Consider the following 23431-nt stretch of genomic DNA (forward strand, 5'->3'; position numbering starts at 1 on the left):
TCTAAGTCTCATGAGGATGGGCCCCTATGTGCTTAAAGTCATCATGGGATTTTGTTCCTCACACAGTGCCTGGCCCATAGCAGAACTTTGATTATTGTTGGCTGAATGAGATCTTTTGTAAATAATTTACTTCTGCCTTCCCATTGCACACTGCACTCAGAACATAAGAGTGAATACAGAAGTTGCTCAGCTCTGGTGTGGGTTCATCTTGAAAATAACTTTACAGCAGTCATATCAGAGTGGTCTTAAGCCAGCATGTGCTTGGCTCTGCATGGAGGAAGTTTGGTTGAATTCTGCTGTGTACTCATTGAAGCCCCTGAACCTATTGAGGGCCATTGCTGATTCACCACAGTGAACCACTCCACATGGAGCTAGCCTACTTTTGCTCCCCACTTAACAGCCAGGCACTATGTTTTCTAAATGACAACTTTGCATTTCAAAAAATGTACAGCTGTTGAAGGAGTTGTGCTTTGTCATCTATTTTTAAAAATGCCTCGTGTGCTTTTAATAAAAAAAAAACACACACACATTAACACATTTAAAAACAGTACATTTATAACACAATGTTAGATAATTTTATTTTTCTAGCCTTTGCCTAACCATGTGTTTGCAATTATTAATTAAAGGAAAATCAGACCGCAAAGAAACGTCTAATAAACAACCAGATTTTTGAAAGACAGGATGAATTGTGGAGACTTTATGGAGATCAGCTCCTTCAAATGTCATTAACTGTTCTCAATTTATTTTGTCAAAGACAGTAGTTGAAATAATTTGGGAATAGAATAAGTCTTTTGATACTAGATCTAAAGAGAACTATAGAAATACAACCATAGAGCTTGGATTTGGACTTTTTTTTTTAACTTGAACATTGGAAAGGAAAGAGTAAGAATACAAATGAGTTTGCCTATGTACTTGATAAATGTTTGAGATTTTGTTAAGCTTGACTTGGACTAAGCAAAAATATTTTGTTACATGCATTTAGAATTTGGCTACTTGTTAACTAAGTGACCTCTGCAAGATTCATGACCTCCCCTATGAAATGGGCTGTCTTACATGATTGTTTTGAGGATGAATGTGTGCACTGTGCCTGACAGAGCACAGGGCCAGGCAGACAGTGGGCTCCTAGTGTCAGTTATCTCTGCCGCCCCTCGGGTCAGGCCTCCGTGCCCACCACACACACATGGGTGAACCTTGTTTCAGTTGGCTGATCCTGTGATTGTTTCTCTTCTTGTAGCTACAAAAAGAAGTATTTCATTATCATTCAGCAAATATTTATTGAAGTCCTACAGTGTTCCAGGCACTGTTCTAGTTTTTTGGACTACATCAATGAACCCAAGATATAGAATACTTACCCTTATGCATCTTACATTCTAAAGAACATGAAACATGCAGATTATTCATTAAGTGTTTCCTGTCACAGTTACCTCATGGTTGTATTTTGTGTGTGTGTGTGATTTGAATCAATCATAATTACTGACAGTGGGAATTATTTTTGAAGAAAGATTCTATAATATCAATAGTACAGAATCTTCCTCTCTCCCACACTTTCTTGCCCTGCCTGACTCCCTCCTTTTCTCTCTTTCCCTTTCCTTTCCACCCTCCTCCTCCCATCCTACCTATCTTTCTGTTTGTTTATTTGAACTAAGCATCTTTACCCATGCTGTTTTTACTTCCTTAGCTTGATGCAAATTCCAGCTGAAGTCAGTCCCATTCACAGGAAGCATGTTTTATGCCTCCTTGGATGATGGGAGGATCCGTGCTTGAGCAGTAGGCACCTGGTTGAATCACACATCTCTCTTTCTTGTTAGATGGTTGGCTGCGATCACCAGCTGGGAAGCAACGCCAAGGAAGATAACTGTGGAGTGTGCAGCGGAGATGGGTCCACCTGCAGGCTGGTCCGAGGGCAGTATAAATCCCAGCTCTCCGCACCCAAATGTAAGACACTACAGAGATGGGGCGATCTTTGGGCCTTTTAACTTATTATCCCCTCCCCTGTCCACCCCTCAGCAACTAGTAACTAACACCTCCACCAAAATAAAAACAAATCTGAAAATATTGTGGAGAGATTCATGACCCTGCTTTGTGGATTAGTCTATGTGGGACAAAGCATGTTACTTATTCCAACCCCAAGGAGGAAGCCTTTCTGTTGAGGTACACTAGGAGTAGACTACCATAGTCTAGATCAGAGGTCCCTAAACTTTTTACACAGGGGACCAGTTCACTATCCCTCAGACCTTTGGAAGGCTGCCACATACAGTGCTCCTCTCACTGACCACCAGTGAAAGAGGTGCCCCTTCAGGAAATGTGGCAGGGGGGCCGGATAAATGGCCTCGGGGCTGCATGCGGTCCGCGGGCCGTAGTTTGGGGACGCCTGGTCTAGATACACCCTATGTGCAGACATGAGTTGGTTGCCCAGCACTAGGACTAACAGCATCCCAGCCGTGACCTCACATAGTCAGATGTGCATGGTGGAATAGAGCAGGGAGCATGAGAAAATCAGGGCAGATTCACTCCTGCCACAGTGAAATCACATGTTTTTATATTAACAAAGTGACCTTTGATCAGTGCTGATCACTGGGTTCTTTCAGAATTAACATTAGGCAGTGATTATATGAAGCCATTCATTGACTTTTTGTCCTAACCTCTCTGCACCAGCACAATAAATGTATGCTTACTCTGTACATGTATGTGCTGCATACTTTACACAGTCATCTCATTTAATCCTTATCACAATCTTTTAGCAAGGCACTGTTTATCTGCATGTTACAAATGAGATAACTGAGACTTAGACATGTTATGTGACTTCTTCAGAGTCACACAACGATAAAATAGCAGAGCCAAGATTTTTAAGCCAGAATCTGATTCCAGAGCCTCAGCACCTATTCATGCCTCTGGACTATTCCATAATCCTGTTCTGTGGTGAGATATCTATAGCAGTCAGATGGGTCAAGGCAAGGTACCTCATCTACCTAACTGGGTTCTGCTAGGGTAGATTGCATTTGTTCTCATAATACCTAACTCAACAATGGAATCATACATTCATCCAGTTCATCAAGTTCTTTGGGACAGTCACCATGTGTGGCGCTGCAGCAGATATAGACATAAATCTGACAGCCATTGGACCCTAGGACATGAATTTTTAGAACAAGTTGACCTTGATTGGCATATTGTCTCCAGATTTTGCCATCATCCAGAATCCTTTAATAGACCTTAGACTGAGTCTCCCCTGGCTTGGAAAATGAGAATAAATATCTATACTGAATGTGGTTTTGTTTGCTTTACTTGTTGACTCAATGGAGGAAAACAGTTGACATGTGAGGTTTGTGGCTTTAAGTGGACTTGTAGGTCAGGAAGAAAGGCAGTGTGTACCGGAGAACTATTCCAAGACGTCAGGAAAAGTCAGCTTGCCAAAAGAACGAGGCTCCAGGGAAAAAGAGGTGGCAGGGGAAGAGGCGAGGGACTTTTAAATACATGACGCGCTGGAGGTGCCAGCGCGGGGGCTCTCGGTCCTAACACCCTGCAGGCAGTGAAAAAATGTGATTCTGTAAAAAAAAAAAAAAAAAAAAGAAAGAAAGAAAAAATGAAAGAAAATTAAAAATACTCTGGCAGAGAGAATGAACGATGAGGTAAGTTAGACATTGATATAGTACATTCAGGCTAGACTTTTTTTTCTTTGGTCATGTGTTGGTAGTGTTTTCTGTAAGATGAAAAATTAGAGAATTTAGACGATGGAAACCAGAGAAGGGTAGAAGGATAGAGGCACAATTCTTATGTAAATCTCTGAAATCATGGTAGGACATAGTTGGAGAAAAAGTTATATTTTGGAGGCCGCCTCTATAGAACTCTCAGGCATAATAGGAGAGCTAATCTTTTAACTTATCTGTATTACCTAACTGAATCAGTGCTCATTTTCTAAGAATCTAGAAGTTTCTGTCAGGCACAAAAAGATAGCAGGCATGTGTGCAGTACCTGCCGTATCGCACCTGGTGAGGGCATGTTTTCCTCTGTTCCTTCTCTCATCCTCCACCTTCCCATTCTCCCAGAGGAGCTTGCACAGACTGCTCAAGAAGAAATTCCTCTTGCCCACCTGTTAGAGGGTGATCTGGGACCTCTGGGGCCTGCACTACTGGAGCAAAGATGGAGAAACTATGAAGGAACAAATTGGAGCAAATCAAGAGCCATAAGTCATTTCGGGGTCTGCAAATAGATAGCCCAGTGCAAAGTGCTCTCTTCAAGGCTGACAGTGGGTAAATTAGGCAATACACAACCCGATGATTTTCCATAATGACAAAATGCAATTGATTCGTTTACCTTAGCGCTGATGATGCCTCATGACAAAATGATTTATATCGATAAAGCCCAGCATGTACATGTACCTCACCACAATCTATAGCAGATGCTGAACAACTGCCTTGTTTATGTTTTCTGCACCCCAGAAGGACCTTCCACCCAGATTTACAGACTGTGAGGTGGCCCCCAGGCAGGGAAGACGAGGCTGCTGCGGGGCCAGCGCACCGGCCAGGTGAGCAGCTCCTCACCCGTGAAGGCCGGGGGAGCTCTGCCAGGTCTCCCCCGGGCTCCGCCAAAGGACTGCGAGCCAGCCGCACGCTCTTTCGAACTCCTAGCACTCAGATTCCCCACATTGAACTCATTTTCTTCTGAACTTATATCCAACTTTTTTTCCCTAATGTTATCAAGCCTTGGGGGAACAAAGTAAAAAATAGGAGAGTGGAGAAAGACCACAGTGGAAAGTGCCAGGAGGAGAAGGGGAGTAGGAGAAACTCATCAAATGGCTGCCATTTGCTGGCAAATAAAAAAGAAACCATCTTCTGTGTTAAAAAGACATTGTCTTTGCCTAATCCAAACACAGACAGCAGAAAAAGAGCTTGATCAGACACTCATTCCCTCTTTATAAAAGAAAAGGCTGTCCACTGATAGCATTCAGGGTTCCCATTTTCCCAGTCACTTTATTTCTACTACCTCAGCCCAATACAAAATAATCAAATTTAGCTAACATGAGCTTACTTTTGATTCTTGGTCTTAAAGAACTCATTTTCCCCCAAATTTCATTGGCTTGTACCATGTTACGTATTTTCCAAGTCTATTCAGAACACGCTCATCCCTAGAGCCAGCCTATTTGCTATCAATTTGATGTCTCCAGCTTTGCAAACTTCTTATATGTATCTATGTTTTGAAATTCACTCGGTGTTCTAAAGCTCTCTCTCCACCTGTCTTGTGTGGCAAGAACTGAATAAACTAATTTATATCAAGATAAAATGAAGCTCCTAATGCCTGGCTCTGCTTCTCGGACTGTGGCTTATGCTGATTTATAGTAACTATGGGTAAACATATTCCTGGACTCCCATTCTGGCTCAAAGGTATTGAGGTAAAGGATGTTCATAATAAAACACAGATCTATAGATTATAAAGTGAATAAAACATATGAATGCTTTAAAGAAAGCACAAAGTTTTAAAGAAATGTGTACCATGAACTTTAGGTTATACTCACAAACTACTTATTTATTCATTCATTCATTCAGCAGCAATTCACTCATTTATTCAGCAACAAATATTTGAGGGGCCCCTGCTATGAGTTGAACTGGTTTAGGTACTGGAAACATAGGAAAAAGCGAAACAGATACAAATGCACCTTTCTCATGGGGCTTACATACTAGTGTGAGGGACAGGCAGATAAAAAGACAAAACAAATAACTAAATAAAATATATATGGGTTATACTATTACAGGAGAAAAGTGAGGCAGGGAAGGAGAAGAACTCGAGTTTGGGCTGATAGCCAAGAGTGCTGGAGGGGAGTTGCTGTGATAAATAAGTTACTAATGAAAGATTCACTGATAAGACAACATATGAGCAATCTTAATTTCATCAGCAACCTTAATTCCCCATTTCCGTGCAATAGAACATATGCATAGATTTGGGAAGGCATCTTTGCAGGAAGAGGAGGGTGGAAAGTGTTCTGCCCATCAGGTGCTTATTTCCTCTTTAGTGTGCCACTAGTTCAAGTATTTTGCCCATATTCAAAAATGGTTGTTTGGTTTCCTACTGCTGAGTTTTGAGAGTTCTTTATATATTCTGGATACAAGTCCTTTGTCAGATATGTGATTTGAAAATATTTTCTCTCAGTAGGTAGATTTTTAATTTTTTTTCAAAATTGCTTAATGTTATCTTTCACAGAGCAAAAGCTTTTAATTTTGATGAAGAACAGTTTATTGTTTTTTTCATGGATTGTGCATTTAATGTCATGTCTAAGAACTCCTTGCCTAACCCTAGGTCACAAAGTTTTCTCCTGTGTTTTCTTTAAAAAGTGTTAAGAGTTCTACATTTTACCATTAGATCTATGATGACCTATTTTCAATTAATTTTTTATAAGGCATAAGGTTTATATCTAGGTTGATTTTTTTTTCATAAGAACATCCAATTTTTTTCAGCTCCACTTGTTGACAAGATAACTTTTCCTCCCTTGAACTACCTTTAAAAAATGTGAAAAAGTTACTGGCCATTTCTGTGTGGGTCTATTTCTGGAGCCTGTTCCTATCCCTTCAGCGTCCACATTGCCTTGGTTTCTGTAGCTATAAATTAAATCTTAAAATCAGGTAGCTTTATTTCTCCATCTTCATTTTTCTTTTCAAACTTATTTTGGCTATTCATGCCTTTAGCTTTCCACATAAATTTTACAATCTATTTTTCCATATTAAACAAAAAACTTTGCTGGAATTTTGATTAAAATTATTTTAATTCTACAGAATGATATGGAGAGAATTGACATCTTTTTTTATTATGTTAAGTTGTTCAACCTATGAACACTTGATGTCTCTCAATTTTTTAATCTTCTTTATTTCATCAGTCTTTACTAGCTTTAAACATGCATATGTCCTGTAAGTTTTAGTTAGTTTTATATCTCTTTCAAATGCCATCATATTTTTATTTCTCTTTTTGTGTATTGCTAGTTTATTCTTGGCCATGTGTTTTGCGAACTTGCCAAACTCACTTATTAGTTCTGTGAGTCTTTGGATTTTCTACATTAACAATCATGTTATTTACAAATCAGGATGGTTTTCCTTCTTCCTTTTCAATTTATAAACTACTTGTTATTTTTATGGTTTTACTTCACTGGCAAGGATGTCAAATACAATGGTGAACAGAAGTAGTGAGAGTGGATATCCTTACCTTATTTCCATTCTTACAGAGGAAAGCATTCAATTTCTTACTATAGAGTATGATGTTAGCTATAGAGTTTATTTTTTATAGATGCTCTTTATCACCTTGAGGAAGTTCTCATCTATTCTTAATTTGCTGAGTTACTATCATAATGGATGTTGAATTTTGTCAAATGCTTTTTTCTGCCTCAATTGATAGAATCATGTGGTTTTTCTAAGCTGTTTGTGATGGATAGAATTAATGGATTTCAAAAAGCTTTGTGTTCCTGGAATAAATTCCACTTGGTCATGGTATAATGGTAGTTGAAAGATATTATTCTTTCTATACATTACTAAACTTGATTTGCTAGCATTTTGTTCAGGGGTTTTTCATACCTATGTTTATAAGAGATCATTGTCAGTAGTGTCCTTTGCTTATACTATTTTTGGTTTCAAAGTAAGTGTAATATTGACCTCATGCAATGAGTTGGAAAGTTATTCTTCTTTTTCTGTTTATAGGAAAAGATTGGATAGAACTGATGTTTTTCTTCTTTAAATTTGTGGTAGCACTTATCAGTAAAATTCCCTGAGCCTGGAGTTGTTCCTTTTTCTTGGGGGGGGGGGGATTTGTATGTTTCTTTTTGCACTTAACTTTTTAGCATAAGAAATACAGTAACAGTAGCTATTTTAATGTCTATTCTGTTCTGATTGATTTTTCTCTTCAACATTTGCTATATTTTGTTATTTAATTTGTATGCCTGATAATTTTTGATACGACTCCAGACATTGCAAATTTTATCTTGCTGGATACTAGATATTTTTGTATTCCTATAAATATTCCAAATTTTGTTCTGGAAGCAGTAAAGTTACTTGAAGTCAGTTTTGTCATTTTAGGCCTTAAAATTTGGTAGCCCATGTTTGGGCTACTGCTAACTGTGCCCTGCTCTGAGGCAAGAACCTTGTCAGTGCTCAGTGTGCTGTATCATAAAGTTTTCCAGCCTAGTTGGTGGATAAGGTACTATTCAAGCCCTATATGTATGGCAGATACTTATCCCTATAATTCATTTAGTGATGTGGCTCTTCTCCTGGCTTCAGGTGGTTTCTTCACAAACATGCTGATTGATCAGTATTAGTATGCTGCTGGACATCTAAAGGGAGCACTCTCAAATCTCTAGAGTTGTCACTCTCTGTAGCTTTCTCTTTCTGGCAATCTGTTCTTCAAACTCTAGTCATCTTGATCTATTTGAACCCTTAGCATTCTCTCCTCAACTCAGGGAATTCTGTGGGCTCTGAGTTCCTACTTCTTGAACCACAACCTGGAAAGTCTTTCAACGCAGTAAGCTGGAGCAATGTTAATCATTACCTACTTTGTTTCCTGACTCTCAAGGCTCACTGACCTTCTTTGCTTGATATCCTGTGTCTTGAAAGCCATCTACTACTCCATCTTGGCAGAAAGCATAAATGTTGGTTAGGGGCTTTTAACTTCAGTTTCCATTTATGTAGAACTAGCCAGTTTTTTACTCCTACCTTGAGGATGTTCTTTAGTACTTCCAATCCCTCATCTCCTTACAACCCTCAGAACCATTTGATTCCCGGAGGTTAAATGAATGTGCTCTACTTTTATCTTGGAATTTTCTTCCAAGGTGCTCACACCATTATGCAAGGTTTGATAACAGCTGTTTTGATATTAGTCCCTGTGCAGGCAAAGATAAATGTGGTGAGAAAGAATATAAGGCACTAGTGAGATATATTCTGATTATATATATGTTAAAATGTAAGTTATGGTAGAATCAATAAAATATGACTTTCCGACTCTTGTGACAATAGGACTTTCTAACTGATTGAATGTAAGCCTGAAATCAAGGATGGCTCCAAAGTTTTTGATCTAGGTAAAACTGGGGGTGGGGGTGAGATTTGAAAGGTTCATCTTATTTTATTGGATATATTTTAAGAGTAATAAAGTTGGCATGAAGATTAAAAATATACTATGAAAAACATCCTCAAGATTGACAGACTTTTTTTATGTAGCCAACTGTACTAATAATGGCTCTTCCATCAAAAAAAAAAATAAGAATAATGATAAGATTGAGTACTGGCCCCAAAGGCTTAAGGCAAAGGGTCTTTAAAAGCATGAACTTATCAACAAGTCTAAAAATAAGATAAGCTTAGATATCAGAATAGGAAATCCTGTGTTTGCAAACCTTATCATTTTTATTATCACCTTTCTCTGATACAACAATGAATCACACAGAAAAATTCACGTATGACAAGATTAAAAATGAATCTAAAATGCTCTGTAGAATGATGTAGAATATAAAGATGATTTGTTTTTACAAAATCTTTTAGGTACAATCCTTGAGAACAATTTCCATGAAAAAGATAATTTGCAACCCATACATGTGAAATAACGAGATTTATGATTCCATGGAAACCTTGTCATTTAATGGAGAAAGAGGATACCAGATCTCTGAAGTAAAGCTTTTGGAATTTTTGATTAATAACTTGAAAATATGTCCTAAAGATTGACATCATGGTTGCATCAAGAAAGCCAGAGAGGTTAGGGCTGATGCACTTGATTGTGGAGCAGTGTGCTCTTCTGGGAAAGAGCCCCCGGAGGACTGTGCATCACAGTGGGAAAGGACAGTGCCACCTGCCCCCGGAGGACTGTGCAGCATGGTGGGAAAGGACATTGTCACCTGCCTCGCCAGCCACACCCAGTGAATTCATCACTGAGAGGCAGGTGATGAAACCAGACTGCTGGCGCATTCTTGGATGTCTTAAACAAACACCTCTCTGTGCATAATACTATAACAGATACCAAATAAAAGAGTCCCCCAACACATCTCTAATCATTGAGAAGTTATCATCAAATGAGATAATTATTAATACGTAAACAACTCAAAGACTGGCTTTTTATCAACATGCATAAAATGAAAATATTTTTTCTTCTTTTTTTTGTCAAATTCCATGCTTTCTGCAATATAGCAGCTGATGTTAACAGATGATATGTAAGAAAGTTTCTCTGCAAGAACACATTGGGGACACAGCAGGTTACATAGAGTGAAATGCGTTTCTTTGGTTCATGGTACCTAAGAAACTAACCAATGTCCTTGGGAATGTACATGCACAAGAAATAAAATGTGGTATTTTCCACACATTTTTTGTTTGGGGTCCCTTTTTCAGGGACCATATTGTGGGGCTGCTGCTTTGTTTGTCTTGTTCATCACGGAATCTCTGGTACCTAGTTTGGAATCTAACACTAGGAAGACACTCAAAAACATTTGGAGAGCAAAGTCATGAGTTTGTTGGTTGCCTCCTGAGCTGCAGTTCTCTGTTTTCCCTTTACAGAACCACAGGAGAGCAGGCCAGGACTCTCCTCCCTCTGGCGCTGTGTGCTGCTGATGGTGCACGTTTGCACCAGCCCTGGTTGCTCCATATTTCTCTTTGACTAGGCAAACGCAGAGGGACATCAGGAGATATTCCATTCTTTACTGGTCTGTTCTCTCCATCCTTTCGTCTTACCCCAACAATTTTGGAGTTTCCTCCCCATCTTCCTCAGGGAGCATACAAAGGTTACTGCATCAGCCAAAAGCTAGGTCAATGCCCTGGCATGTGGAATGTGAGTCACTGCTCAGCAGAACAAGAGGAGGCCGCCTGAGCTGTGTGTGGGTCAGAAGACAGCCGCCAACAGAAAGCTTCCCTTTTGCTTGCACTTTATTTGACCTGTGGATAAACAAAGACTTTCTATTTCTAGAAATCCCATTGTTTTAACTTCTTTGAGTTTCTTTTGTAAACTTAAACATCCATGTCTTTAGGCAAGGCGTTTAGAGGTCTGTGGGCCCAGTCTGAACATTCTTTGTTCCTTTTCTATATTCCCCTTAGTGTTTTGTTCTTATAAGCCACAATCTCTTAGCTATCTGAAATTCTGGCTTTTCTTTAACAATGGTTGATATTAAAAACAATTAAAACGGTGTTGTGTGAACAGAATATTCAATATTGCAGGGAACTTGATAAATGTAACCTCTTTTGATTCGTCTGAGCTGGCTTATGTGGTAGGGGTCTTGAAGCATTAAAAACAATCATAAAAATAAATAGCCTTTAAGTTCCTGTTTTAAGGAGATTTGGAATAGAGAGAGGAAAATAATATTTACAAACTACCATGGTCCAGACTGTACATCTATATATCTATATCTATATCCTTGCCTGTATCTTTTTACAACAATATTATGAGGTAAGTATTAGTTTCCCTGTTTTATAAACAGAATAACTAAGGATCAGGGAAATTTGGGAACTTCTGAAATTCATTTATTGAAATTAAATTCACCCAAAGACAAGATGATACGTTGAAGTTCAAAGAAATTGGCTACCTTTTGAGATTCTTTTATTTGAATTAAATTCTTCCAGTAAGATGTTTATGAAACAGAGAATCCCTCAGAACTTCTGAATATGCCAGTGAGTTTAAAATACCTGTTGTCCCTTGTCTTCTGTTCTTTGACGTTGAGCTATTCATTATAATTCTCAGAGGCTTAATTTCTTCATCATAAAGTGGTCATGGTGGCATCTTTGCCTATATTAACAAATCTTGGGTGAAGAAATATAGTATAATTGAGGTGAAAGTGTAACTCTTCAGAGTCATGTAAATACAAAGTATTGTCACAAATGGAGTTCTAAGTTCCAAATGAGAAGGCTGGTGATGTATTTGGGGTACATGAAATATACCTTTAATTATTTTAAATGTTGGTTTTGGGACTGTTTCCAATGAGTTTAGGCTCAATTTTTCAAGCATAGTAAAAAGTAATTCATTTTTAAATGATCGCTGATTCAGCCAAATTTTTTTTTCAAAACAGGGAGAGTGTGGAGTGAAATGTGAATAACCATTTATAGGATACTCATTACATATAGTATATATTTGATGCAGATAGAGTAAAGATATAATCGAAGAACTGGAAGACATGATTTCTGCCCTAGAGGGCTTAAAGAACATGAACAAATATTTGTTTCCCCTATTCTCATCTGTCCTACTCATCTAAGACAGTTACTTTGCTAGAGAGAATCCAGATTTTGATATAATAAAGTCATCCTTGGAACATTAGAATTATTTCCCTTTTGTATTTTAACACAATTGCTCTAGTCTAGAGAAATTTGGCAATATAAGGCCAGGATTTAAAATCAGAGGAAAACTTGCAAATCCATTTTTTCATGATCAAAATTTACATGTTTTTTAAAGGTTAGATCCCCCATGAGTTAGCTAGTGACCAGCTGTTTTGGCAAATTTTATTTTGAAGAAAGTAAAACTCTGATTCCCAAATATTGGTGTTCACATTACAAAGACTTAAAAGATTGTCACTGGGTTTGCAGTATGTAAGTCAGTGCCTTTATAGAAGACAAATAGTAATTTTGTATCAAACTATGTGCTTTTAAGACTTTGCTTTGCTTCTCTCTAGTGGATGACACTGTGGTTGCTATTCCCTATGGAAGCAGACACGTTCTCCTTATCTTGAGAGGACCTGATCACTTGTGTAAGTAAACTCAATTATTTTCCTGTGAGTATTGAGAATTTTAGGCATTATTATTTTTTGTTGTTGTTGTTCTCAGAATAGATTAAAATATAGAAGTACAAATCTTTCCACTCTATCATAATATGATATGTAGAATACTTCTGTTTATCTTTTGGTTGCCTGATGAGATAGCAGGAAACTCTGTGGTAATTATCTCTAACCACAGTCATACTGATAAAAACAGAATAGTTGCTCCCCATAGATTGTTTATGAGTTAAGCATATGTTTATGTTTTTGTGAATATTATTTCTCATCTTCTATCTTCTTACTTTCCAATCAATCTGTCTTTTTCTTGCCTCACCTCTCGTTTCTTTTCTTCTTCCTTCCTACTTTCCTTCCCTCTCCTTCTTTCCTTTCTATAAATTTTATTATTCCTATGCTTATGTTTTATTACTTTATCAATTCAGAGGAACATAAAAAACACTGAACAACCTTAACCCTGTGACATTTAAAGAAAACCATTTTGGAAATAATTAAGCACCCATGTATGAAAAACAATACAAAGTCCTAATATCCTGAAGATAGCTATTAGATTCAGAATTACTAAAGGGTGATCACAACCCAAAGGTCAAATGGTAGCATGGCTCCACCAGAGTATGCACATGAAGGGACCTTCAGGCACACCAAGCCAGCAGTACACAGCCACATCTTTTTTAAAAACTACCATTTAGTCTTGCTTAGACATAGCCCTATAAATTATGAATGGAAAATTAATGCCTATGAGCAAGGGAGACGGTAGGAGAGAATATGCTGGTAGTTTCTGCATACTTCAGCTGATCCCTTGAGCATTTCTGATCTCCACTGTGCTTGCTCTTGGGTTCCTATGAAGCTATCTATCACTTACTACTCTTTCTCCCCTCCCACACACATGCCTAAGAAACCAATTTAGGTAGCAAGTACTATCTTTTGGCAATTGGATTATGACTAAAATCATTCCAGAAATACAAACATGATGAAGACAAATTGGAGCCTGTGAAAGTTCAGATAGCCTACTATAGTCTTTCTTAAAATAAAAATAAATATATTTAATGGGAGAGGTGGGACTTGAAGGGTCATGTGAAGTAAAGGAATAAGTAAGGTACAATTCGGGCAAAGCCAAAAGATGCTGATAAGATACCTTATATGGATCCAACTTCTTTTCTAGCCCTGAACAACCCCCCAAAATATAGTGTTCTCATGACAAATGATGATATATGTGTGTACACTATTACATTTTAAATGATTTGTTTTTCCCCTTAAAAACTAGACAGAGGTAACTGCTGGTGTAACAGTAACACAAAAATAGTATTTTTCTGAGCAGGAATAGGCTAAATTGAAACATTAGACCATGACTACCACCAACTTGGGGACTGACTCCTCGCTGCAGAAGAAAGAACCCAAAAGAATATGGACATAAGAGAAAAATTTATTTTTATAAATGTATTAGCCTCCCAGATTTCCTAATTATGTCATTACTAAGAAGCTGACGGATTGGACTTCTTTGATTTAATTGTTCCAAGGATTTGATAGATAAAATTGCAAATGATATTCATAGCTAATGAAAAGTAAAATGGAACCTGCTTTTTCCCCCAACAGAAATATTGTTGATAACATATGTATAAGGAAGTTTTTGTTTTGTTTTTATAATTTAAAATGAATGTGTAAGTAAATTATGCCGTTTCTCTTGCAACCCTTTTTTCCCTTCACTCCTAACAGCTGGTGCACTATGGGACCAACCTTAAATATGTACTTAGAGCCAAACTAGAATAAGACTAGGCAGCCTTGTCCAGCCCCAGCTCATCTTTCATCAGAAGAACCTTGAGAAAGATTATCTGGGAGGCTTGGTGAACAAATTAAATCAGATGCTTAGGTCAGGCTTAGACCTTTAAGGTTTTCCTAAAATTAAATTAACTTACATCCTGGAGATATTTTTACAAATTAGTGTGAATGTCTGCCTGTATGGCAACTGTAAGAATAAAGGCTAGAGGAAGGAGAGGCAGGGTGATTACTTTACTCTGATGACAAGAACCGTGGTTGTCACACTCAAATGTGTCCTTGGTGTGCCTTATGTTCTTCTGTGAGGTCCTCTCAGAGCTGGGACAGGGGAGGGAAGCCTGACCTACTCCCAAAGAAGGGCAGCATGGACTGCATCTGGGGGTCATGGCCATTTCATTGGACACCAACATTTCCACCTGTTCGTACCCCTTGAAATAGAGAACTTGATTTAGACAACATCTAGAATAATTTACTACAAATACGTTAGGCACTTTAGTACCTCCAGAGAACTTAACATTATCCACAGAACCCCCTTCTATAAAACATATAAGAGGGGAGTCGGTCTGATTGAATGTAGGGTAGAAGACCTAGATCTTCACCATCCTTCTTCTAAATGGCCCTTGCCAAAACCAAGGGTTTTGTTAGGTTTAACCTATCTACCTTCCTTTATGCAGTGGGAAATTATTCTAAATCATGTCTTGCTCACATGAAAATTTCACCTGCTCTGGCATACACATCATAATTACCATCATCCCCAGCATGCTTTGATTTCCTACAACAAAAGATGCTTCACAGGTTTTGTCATTGGCCACATTTAGACTGAAATTTTCAGGAAGTTCTTTCTGTTTTAAGTGCTTATAAAATATCATATATGTAAACAATACTGAATAAGTACCACAAAGATAAATTTAAAAGGAAGAGAATTAAAAAGGACAGTTAGTTAGTTCTCTGTCCTTAAGTCACTATTCATTTTGAACAATAGCACACGTCAATAGATAACAAGAAAGTATAAAAAACTAAAAGGTAACGCAAAAATATAAAGTCACAGGAGTACTAAAGGAATTCAGAAATGTACCCTGGATCTCACAGAGCAAAAAGAAAAGTGTAGTGTGTTCTGGGCTGTGGGCCATAAAGACTGAAATCAATAGATATGTATGGGAAATGGTTTAGTCAGAAGAATAGGATTGTGATAAGTTGGGGTGCCCAAATGAGGTCATCCAGGGAGTCAAACATTTTTTGACAGGAAGCCTTGAGTATTTGGATAATGAGTTTTAAAATAATTTTATTTGCAGCATAAACTTCTATGTAATACAAAGTGCCTATGTATTCTGTTCACATCATTGTTTCAACTGCATCAGCCCTATAAAGAATGATGCTGCTCCCTTGTATAGTTCTACACCCTATTCCATGGGGAGTCTTGCATGTGGTCTGTTGTATCCCCAGGAACACCTTTCTCTTCTCTTCATGTGTTTGACTATGTAGATCTGGAAACCAAAACCCTCCAGGGGACTAAAGGTGAAAACAGTCTCAGCTCCACAGGCGCCTTTCTAGTGGGCAATTCTAGTGCGGACTTCCAGAAATCTCTAGACAAAGAGACCCTGAAAATGGCTGGACCACTCACAGCAGATTTCATTGTCAAGGTAAGTACATTTAGGTACCTTGTATATAAGCCACCTCCAAATTGATGGTATTTATAATCTCCTGAAGAGAGAGACTTCAGGTTTTGAAATAGATTTGGAAAGCCTATTATCCAAAAGATGTTTAATTCAAGGATGTTGAGCTATATCCTGTAGTTTACAAGAACATATTATTTTTTTAAGATCCTAGGAAAATCCTAATTGGGTGTATGTTTATGTGTATATGTTTAATTTAACAAAAAGTCCCACTCACAAAACCAACATATCGTTAGTTGGAGGATATAAATGGTTTTTTGAAACAAGCTGGGATACAGTCACCGACTCACACAAGGTGTCCTCAGTCAAAGAGAAATACAAACTAATGACCCATAGACTTGTTCATGCTTCCTTCCAATTGCAAATTCTGTTTTCTCTTGTACTGGCAACAAGACTCAATTGTTTCCTTCTATCAGAGCTTCCCTACTCTTCACAATAATATAAAACACATTGCTGGAAGCAGCATGAACATTCTGTAGGAAAAATGTACACACTCGAACACTTGGGACTCACAATAAAATAAAACGTATTTTTTCCTTCAGAAGGTCAGAAGGACCTGAAGGATTTCAGCTGTAAAGCTGTAAAACTTGTAATGTGTCCAGGACTCCATAAATTTTTCATCATGAGACCTGGAGCCAGAGGACATTTGATTTAAGCTAAGGCTCGATGACCCCATGGCAGCTGGAAGGAAAAATGCATGTAGGGAAATGTGATAGACAGTGAGGTGGGACGGAAGAAGGGTTCCAGAGTACCGTCCTGTCTCCATCTGCATGGTAGCTTTTTTTTAATCCAGCTCACCTGCCAGCCACATGAACATGAGCAAGAAGCTATAAACCATCAGAGATAGTTCACAACAGAAATGATGCTGTAGGTAGTTAACTCATTTCAGTTAAGCAAGCAAATACAGGCATACCTTGGAGATATTACAGTTTCAGATTCAGACCACCACAATAAAATAAGTGTCACAATAAAGAAAATCATAATCATCTTACTGGTGGAGGGTCTTGCCTTCAATTTGTAAAAAAATACACCTGTAAAGCATAATAAAGGGAAGCACAATAAAACGAGGTCTGCCTATACAGTAAAAACATGAGATGTCTTTATATTTTGAAGCCCTTAGAGTACTATTGAATAAACCGTTTACACTAATTCTCCTAGTGGCCTTTCAAGAGTTAATACACATATTGAAAATATAGAATCAGATTCAAGTAATATTATTCACATTTGAATAGTTCACCGCATTGTTGAATGCATTTCCTATATCCAGCTGCCTTCTGCACATCACTACTTGGATGTCCCACAGACACAATGAGCTCAACGTGTCCAGAACTGGACCCAACTATCCCCAAACACCTACTTTATCTGCTTGATTTCTTATCTTGTGGACTGTTTGCCCAACTGAGCAGAAAACTTTGATTCATACCAATTTTCCCATCTCCTATACACCCCTCATTAGACATTAAACTTTTTTAGTTCTGCCTATATATCATCCTACAAAACTATTCTTTCTTCTCCATCTTTAGTCATTTGTATTTTTCACCTGAACTATTAGAAATAGAAAATATCATCAACTCTGGATAGTGAGTTTTCTAAAACCAGAACTCCTCTCTTCATAATGCTGCTTTGCCCCTTACCTCCACTCATTGCTTAGGGTTAAAAACGCAGATCTATAGCATGCATTACACTCAATAATCTTGGTCCTATCTATTCTTCTAACCTCACCTTTGACTTTTCCTCTCCTGTTTCAGCCAACTAAATGGCTTGTGGATCCCCCAACATCCTGCAATCTCATAACTGATTACCTTTGCATAATGTTGTGCCCCCTATCAGCAATTTTCTTATCTTCTTTTATTCACTTCACTAACTTATCATTGTTGTTCAGGATTTTCTCCATCCAGAAGTGTCGCAAACCTGCACGACCAGTCTTTTCAGGTCCCGAGCGAGAACGGTGCAGAATTAAGAAAAATACACTTAAAGAATTAAAGAATAAAAGATGGGGTCGGGAGGGCTCTGCAATTACTTCTAGCAGAAAAAGTCTGCCCTAGATGAAAACATGGCTGCAGCCTGCACCCACAAAACCGCATTTTCCTTTATTTTACAGGGCAAAGTGGGACATTAGCAAATCAATAACTTTTCTGATTAACTTTTCTGAGTTTCCAAGGCAACCCCAAAATTCTACCAAGTGCAGAAAACCCCACCAATACATAAACATCCTAACTTTACACAAAGAAGCCAGTCTTTCCTTCCGGGGAACACGGAGGGCACAGTTAACATGGAGGTGTGAGGAAGGGCGAAACTTTTGGCAAGATAGGTAGGGGATTGGTCAGACTGTCAGCTGAAGCCAGTTCCCCACACCTCTGCCCCCCAGAAATCCAAACTCTTAAAAACCCTATTGATTTTTCGGTCCCCAACCCAGAAGTATTCTGTGACTCAATCCAATTTTCCTGTTTACATCACATCTTTCTACTGTGTGTTCCTCGAGGGCAAGGCAGAATCACATTTTTCTTTATAAATCTATAAGAAAACATAATAGACACTACCAGGTGTTGGACGAATAAAAGTACTTTAAGGCCCTGACCGGTGGCTCAGTGGTAGAGCATCAGCCTGGCGTGCAGAAGTCCCGGGTTCGATTCCTGGCCAGGGCACACAGGAGAAGCGCCCATTTGCTTCTCCACCCCTCCCCCTCTCCTTCCTCTCTGTCTCTCTCTTCCCCTCCCGCAGCCGAGGCTCCATTGGAGCAAAGATGGCCCGGGTGCTGGGGATGGCTCCTTGGCCTCTGCCCCAGGCACTAGAGTGGCTCTGGTCGCAACAGAGCGACACCCTGGAGGGGCAGAGCATCGCCCCCTGGTGGGCAGAGCGTCGCCCCTGGTGGGCGTGCCGGGTGGATCCCGGTCTGGCGCATGCGGGAGTCTGTCTGTCTCTCTCTCCCCGTTTCCAGCTTCAGGAAAAAAAAAAAAAAAGATACTTTAGTCACATGGCAATTGCTGAAGCGGGACAGATGCTGACATCTTCATATTACCTGCGAAGAAACTGAGCTTTAAGGAAGTTGAGTGACTTGACCAAGCTCCCCCTGGTTATAAATCAACACCAAAAATTACATCTCATTACTTCTGGCCCAGAACTCTTATCAGTACTCTCTGTTAGAAGACTATTTTTTTTCTTCTATATATAAATAGATGTAAATAAGGAAAAAAATACACTTTAAATAAATTTTTGATACTTTCCTAAATGCCTACCACCTGTAAATATTTTCATTTAGAAACAAGCTAACCTATCATTTTCTCATCATATATCCTATTATCCTATGTGATGACATAACTGCTGGTTGCAGTTGAGAAGAAATTAAGATTTCATTTGAAAAGATCAGGAAAAAAATTGATGTAAAGTTATTCTAAAATAGATAATGTAATTTTTAAAATCAGCTAAGTCAAAATTGAAAATGAATCAGATAGTTTAAGACTAGAAAAAAAGAAGAAAATTATGTTTTTTCCATTAATTCATAATGAAGCAACTTTTTCCCTAGTTTTCCCCAGGAAATAGAAAATAAAAAATTATCATTTGATCATTTATCATCTATCATGATTTAGGTGCATAGAAATTACAGACATACTTTGCAATTCATTTTCAGTATCATTCAAAGCATAGTCTCTTTTGCATTATATATTAACTTAAGCAATGACTTCCTTTTTGAATGAGATACACATGAATAAAAATAAAAATGGTAATTCATCAACATCCTCATGGCCAAAATACAATTTTTGTTCATTTAAAAAGAAAAGAACAGTTTTTGCATGAAAGGAAAATTTTCTTTCAGTGAGAATCATTATATATTGCCATTGGTTCCAAAGTTATATTTTGAAATCTTTAAAGGTTAAAACTAGACCAAATTATTATTTTCCTTCTTAGGAAAACATGTCTTCCAAAAATTTAAACTTTAGGTATTGACTACACAAACATTTTTGACAATGCTAGTATAGAGTGGTACAACAAATAAGCTCTCCAGAGTTTGGTATATTCTCCTGCTTGCTGGATGTGTAACTTCAGTACATTGTTTTACCTCCTTGATCCTGTTTACTCATTTGTAAAATGGCAATAAAATATTCCCCCATAGTCTTTGTGAGGAATTGAATCCAATAGTGTGTAGACTTACTTCCTTTCCACCTTTTTAAAATACTTTAACTTCCTATCCAACTTATCGCAATACTCTGTCTACTCAGGGACAGACAATGACTTCTCTGAAGATGATCAGTTCACATGCGGTATACCTAGGAACGACTGGGCAGGTGTGGCTATGAAGACAAATGGATGTAAGAGCAGACTGGCTGTGATATCTGTCATCACAGTCACTGTTATGGGCAATTGGCTACTGGCTGGACGACAGCCTGGCTTAGTATCCCCTTCCCCTTACCATGCCATTTGCATCTTTTCTGAAGCTGCAGATCCAATAAAAGATCATCACTTTCCTAGATAGAAGAGGGTCTTTTTCAGTTATGGCTTATTGTATATTAGAACTTCCATCTTAGCTCTACTTGTGCAAGCAACTTAGATATACTTATACATGTTCTGTGTGTGCCCATTTTTAAAGTGTAAGAAGAAAGCCATATTAGAGAGAGAAGTGACTGATGAGAATACCTAAGCCACCAAAGTAGTAGAAATGCACCACAGAATAGTAAAAAATAAGTGTATATAGAGCTAAGAACACTGACTCATAATTTATGCACTGATAACTACAGAACAGCTATTTCCTACAGAGAATAATTTGCTAAATTCATTACATTTTTATAATTGGAGAATTTGGTTTGGAAGATTAGCATTATCCTCATTATTGCCTAAGAAACCTGTTTGAGTAGCCTAGGAAATATGTAGAAATGTCATGGTTTCCATTTGTATCATTTAGAGTATTAGAGATAATGCCTTCGTATTTCTTTCTGGACATCCCTGAGCATACCGCTGTATGTAATTCCACAACCAATATAGTATCTTCCCTTTCCTAGATAATAATGCCACTTGAGAGATAGCACACTGGATAGGAAATGTTGAAATAGTGGTGCATATAAAGAAACACTAAAATAAAATGGACAGACTAAAAGCTATAGGTATTTGCTACAGACTCACCTGATTAAGAAAGCCTTTGTGAGATTTGGGCAGCCTGTGAGTCTTAGGTAGGATTCAAATAATCAACTCTTTTCTCCACTGGAGGCTGAGCTCTGGCAAATGTTGAAGCCCAGGTTGGTTTTGCCCTGCCAATTGGTGCTCATACAAAGGGAAAATCATTGAAAGCCAAACATTCCTGACAGGAAAAGTTTAAATTACTGTGGGAAATCAAAGAAGCATGTAATACATAGTGATTTTTTTTCTATTTAACTTTTACAAGTAGTGAGTCCCCAAATAAATGTGCTCCTTAATGCCAATAAGAGTCCAAGAGTTTAGAACTGAGCTCATTACAATACACTGAATTTCTAATTGGGCTTCTCATGTGAGGACGAAAGAAACTTTCCTCTGCCATCCTAGGCTTTTCAGCTGGTCTAATAGTTACATCTACATGAGGTAGACTAGATTAACAAGAGAATATAACCAAATTTAATTACATATGCACATAGGGGAACTTTATATAAATGAGATAGTCTGCAGCCCCATGTACATGAGTGGAGCGGAGGCAGGAAGTTAAAATGAGGGATACATGGCACTCCAAACAGAGGATGAGATAAAGTACCCCTGGGCTTTAGAGGGGAGGGCGGTCATTTACAAGATGAGAAGAAGAGCAGATGTTCAGTAACTAACAGTTTGTCCTGCCACATAGACAGGTCAAAAGGTTATCCCTGATCATCTCTTACTTTAAACACAACCCCTAATTTGAATTCTTCCACGTAACTGTGGGGTGGTGCTGGAATTTCTCTTGAGCCTTCAGCCTCTCAGTTGCCTTTAGTTCAAAATAATCTATATTCTGCAGAGGAACATCTTTGGGTGACTCCTTCTGCACCCCTAGACCAGTTATTTTACCAATTTCACAGCTAGTTTTTAAGATTCAGAATCAGAGAACCAATGTTGATTGTGGCAGACCCTTGCCCAATCCTAGCATTCCTGGTTCTACACTTACCATTTGTTTCCTGCCCTCCCTCCTCCCTATGACACTGGGGTCATTCCTCCAGTAGAATCACGTCAGCTCAGCCTCACAGCATCTCCTTCCTGACACATCCCTTCCACCTCTTTGTTCCTTAGCCAACATTATACTCATTGCTCCCAGAAAAGTATCTCCGGTCTACCGCTCTACTCAAGAGCTGTGGTCAGTAAGTCCATAACCAACATCTCTCATGCAACCCTGAGCCAGGGGCCTATGGGCTGAATTGCTGTATTTCCCAATACTGAGGTCTGGAATTCTAGCAAGACTAGAAAACTCTCTTAAGAGGTATAACATTAGAGTTGGATGCTAACAATTTTTTAATCATTGTTTTCATTGAATAATCCATAATCTTAGTATTTCCAACTGTTAAAATTGTCAGGTGTTTTAAACAGTAGAATTATTGAATTTATCTTTCACTTCAACAATAACTTGCATTTTTACAAGCCCTTTCCACTCTACAATACTACTATACTATCGACGGATGATGGGAAGTACTGTTGGATAAGCATTATATTATAATAGTACAGTTTCTTTTCATGAACTTTAGCAACATTATCAATTTTATCAACAAGAAATTATCAATAACATCCTCAGGAAAACTGGTAGATAATAAAGATGGTAATTCTAAGAATTTGTCACAAATGTTATTTAAAAGGATCATGGTCATTATATAGTTCATTGGTTTGTTCATTCCATGTATTCATTTATTCAGCAATTGTTTGAACACTTACTATGTGCCAGGCATTGTAGATGATGCTAATGAAAGAGTGATGAGCAGGATAAATGGTACCTGCCTCATGGGGTTTATAGAATATGGAGGAGAAAGGTAATAAAATAACAATTGTATCACTATTAAGTGTTTGTAAAAATTTAAGTGATATAAAGAAGATCTTATTCTTGTTGCATATTTTAAAGCCCTCCAAAATTTTAAAAATGTTTTTACAGTTTCTTGAGGATTCACAAGTCACCATCAACTACCAGAACATCCAAAAACTCAATATAGTGGACTGAGACATTTAATCAATAGATTCACCTGTTTTCTATTTTACTCTCTTCCTATCAGGCATATTGTTTATTTCTACTATTTTTAAGCACAACCTGGTCATGCCATCCCTGGCTCCCCTGAGACTAATGTGACCAGTTGAACACCATTGTGTCCCAGCTCAGGGA

The 23431-nt window shown here is 38.1% G+C and overlaps 1 protein-coding gene across 5 annotated transcripts in view; it reads left to right on the forward strand.

The window, feature by feature from the left end:
- Positions 1 to 23431, forward strand: part of ADAMTSL1 (ADAMTS like 1) — a 1054626-nt gene that overhangs the window by 743969 nt on the left and 287226 nt on the right. For all 5 annotated transcript variants that reach the window (XM_066257319.1, XM_066257321.1, XM_066257318.1 and 2 more), the window contains 3 exons: positions 1809 to 1935; positions 12599 to 12673; positions 15950 to 16107. In XM_066257319.1, the coding sequence (XP_066113416.1) occupies positions 1809 to 1935; positions 12599 to 12673; positions 15950 to 16107 (360 nt within the window). The remainder of the gene's footprint in view (positions 1 to 1808; positions 1936 to 12598; positions 12674 to 15949; positions 16108 to 23431) is intronic.

This window comes from Saccopteryx bilineata, chromosome 2 (assembly GCF_036850765.1).
Source record: "Saccopteryx bilineata isolate mSacBil1 chromosome 2, mSacBil1_pri_phased_curated, whole genome shotgun sequence".
NCBI classification, from domain to species: domain Eukaryota; kingdom Metazoa; phylum Chordata; class Mammalia; order Chiroptera; family Emballonuridae; genus Saccopteryx; species Saccopteryx bilineata.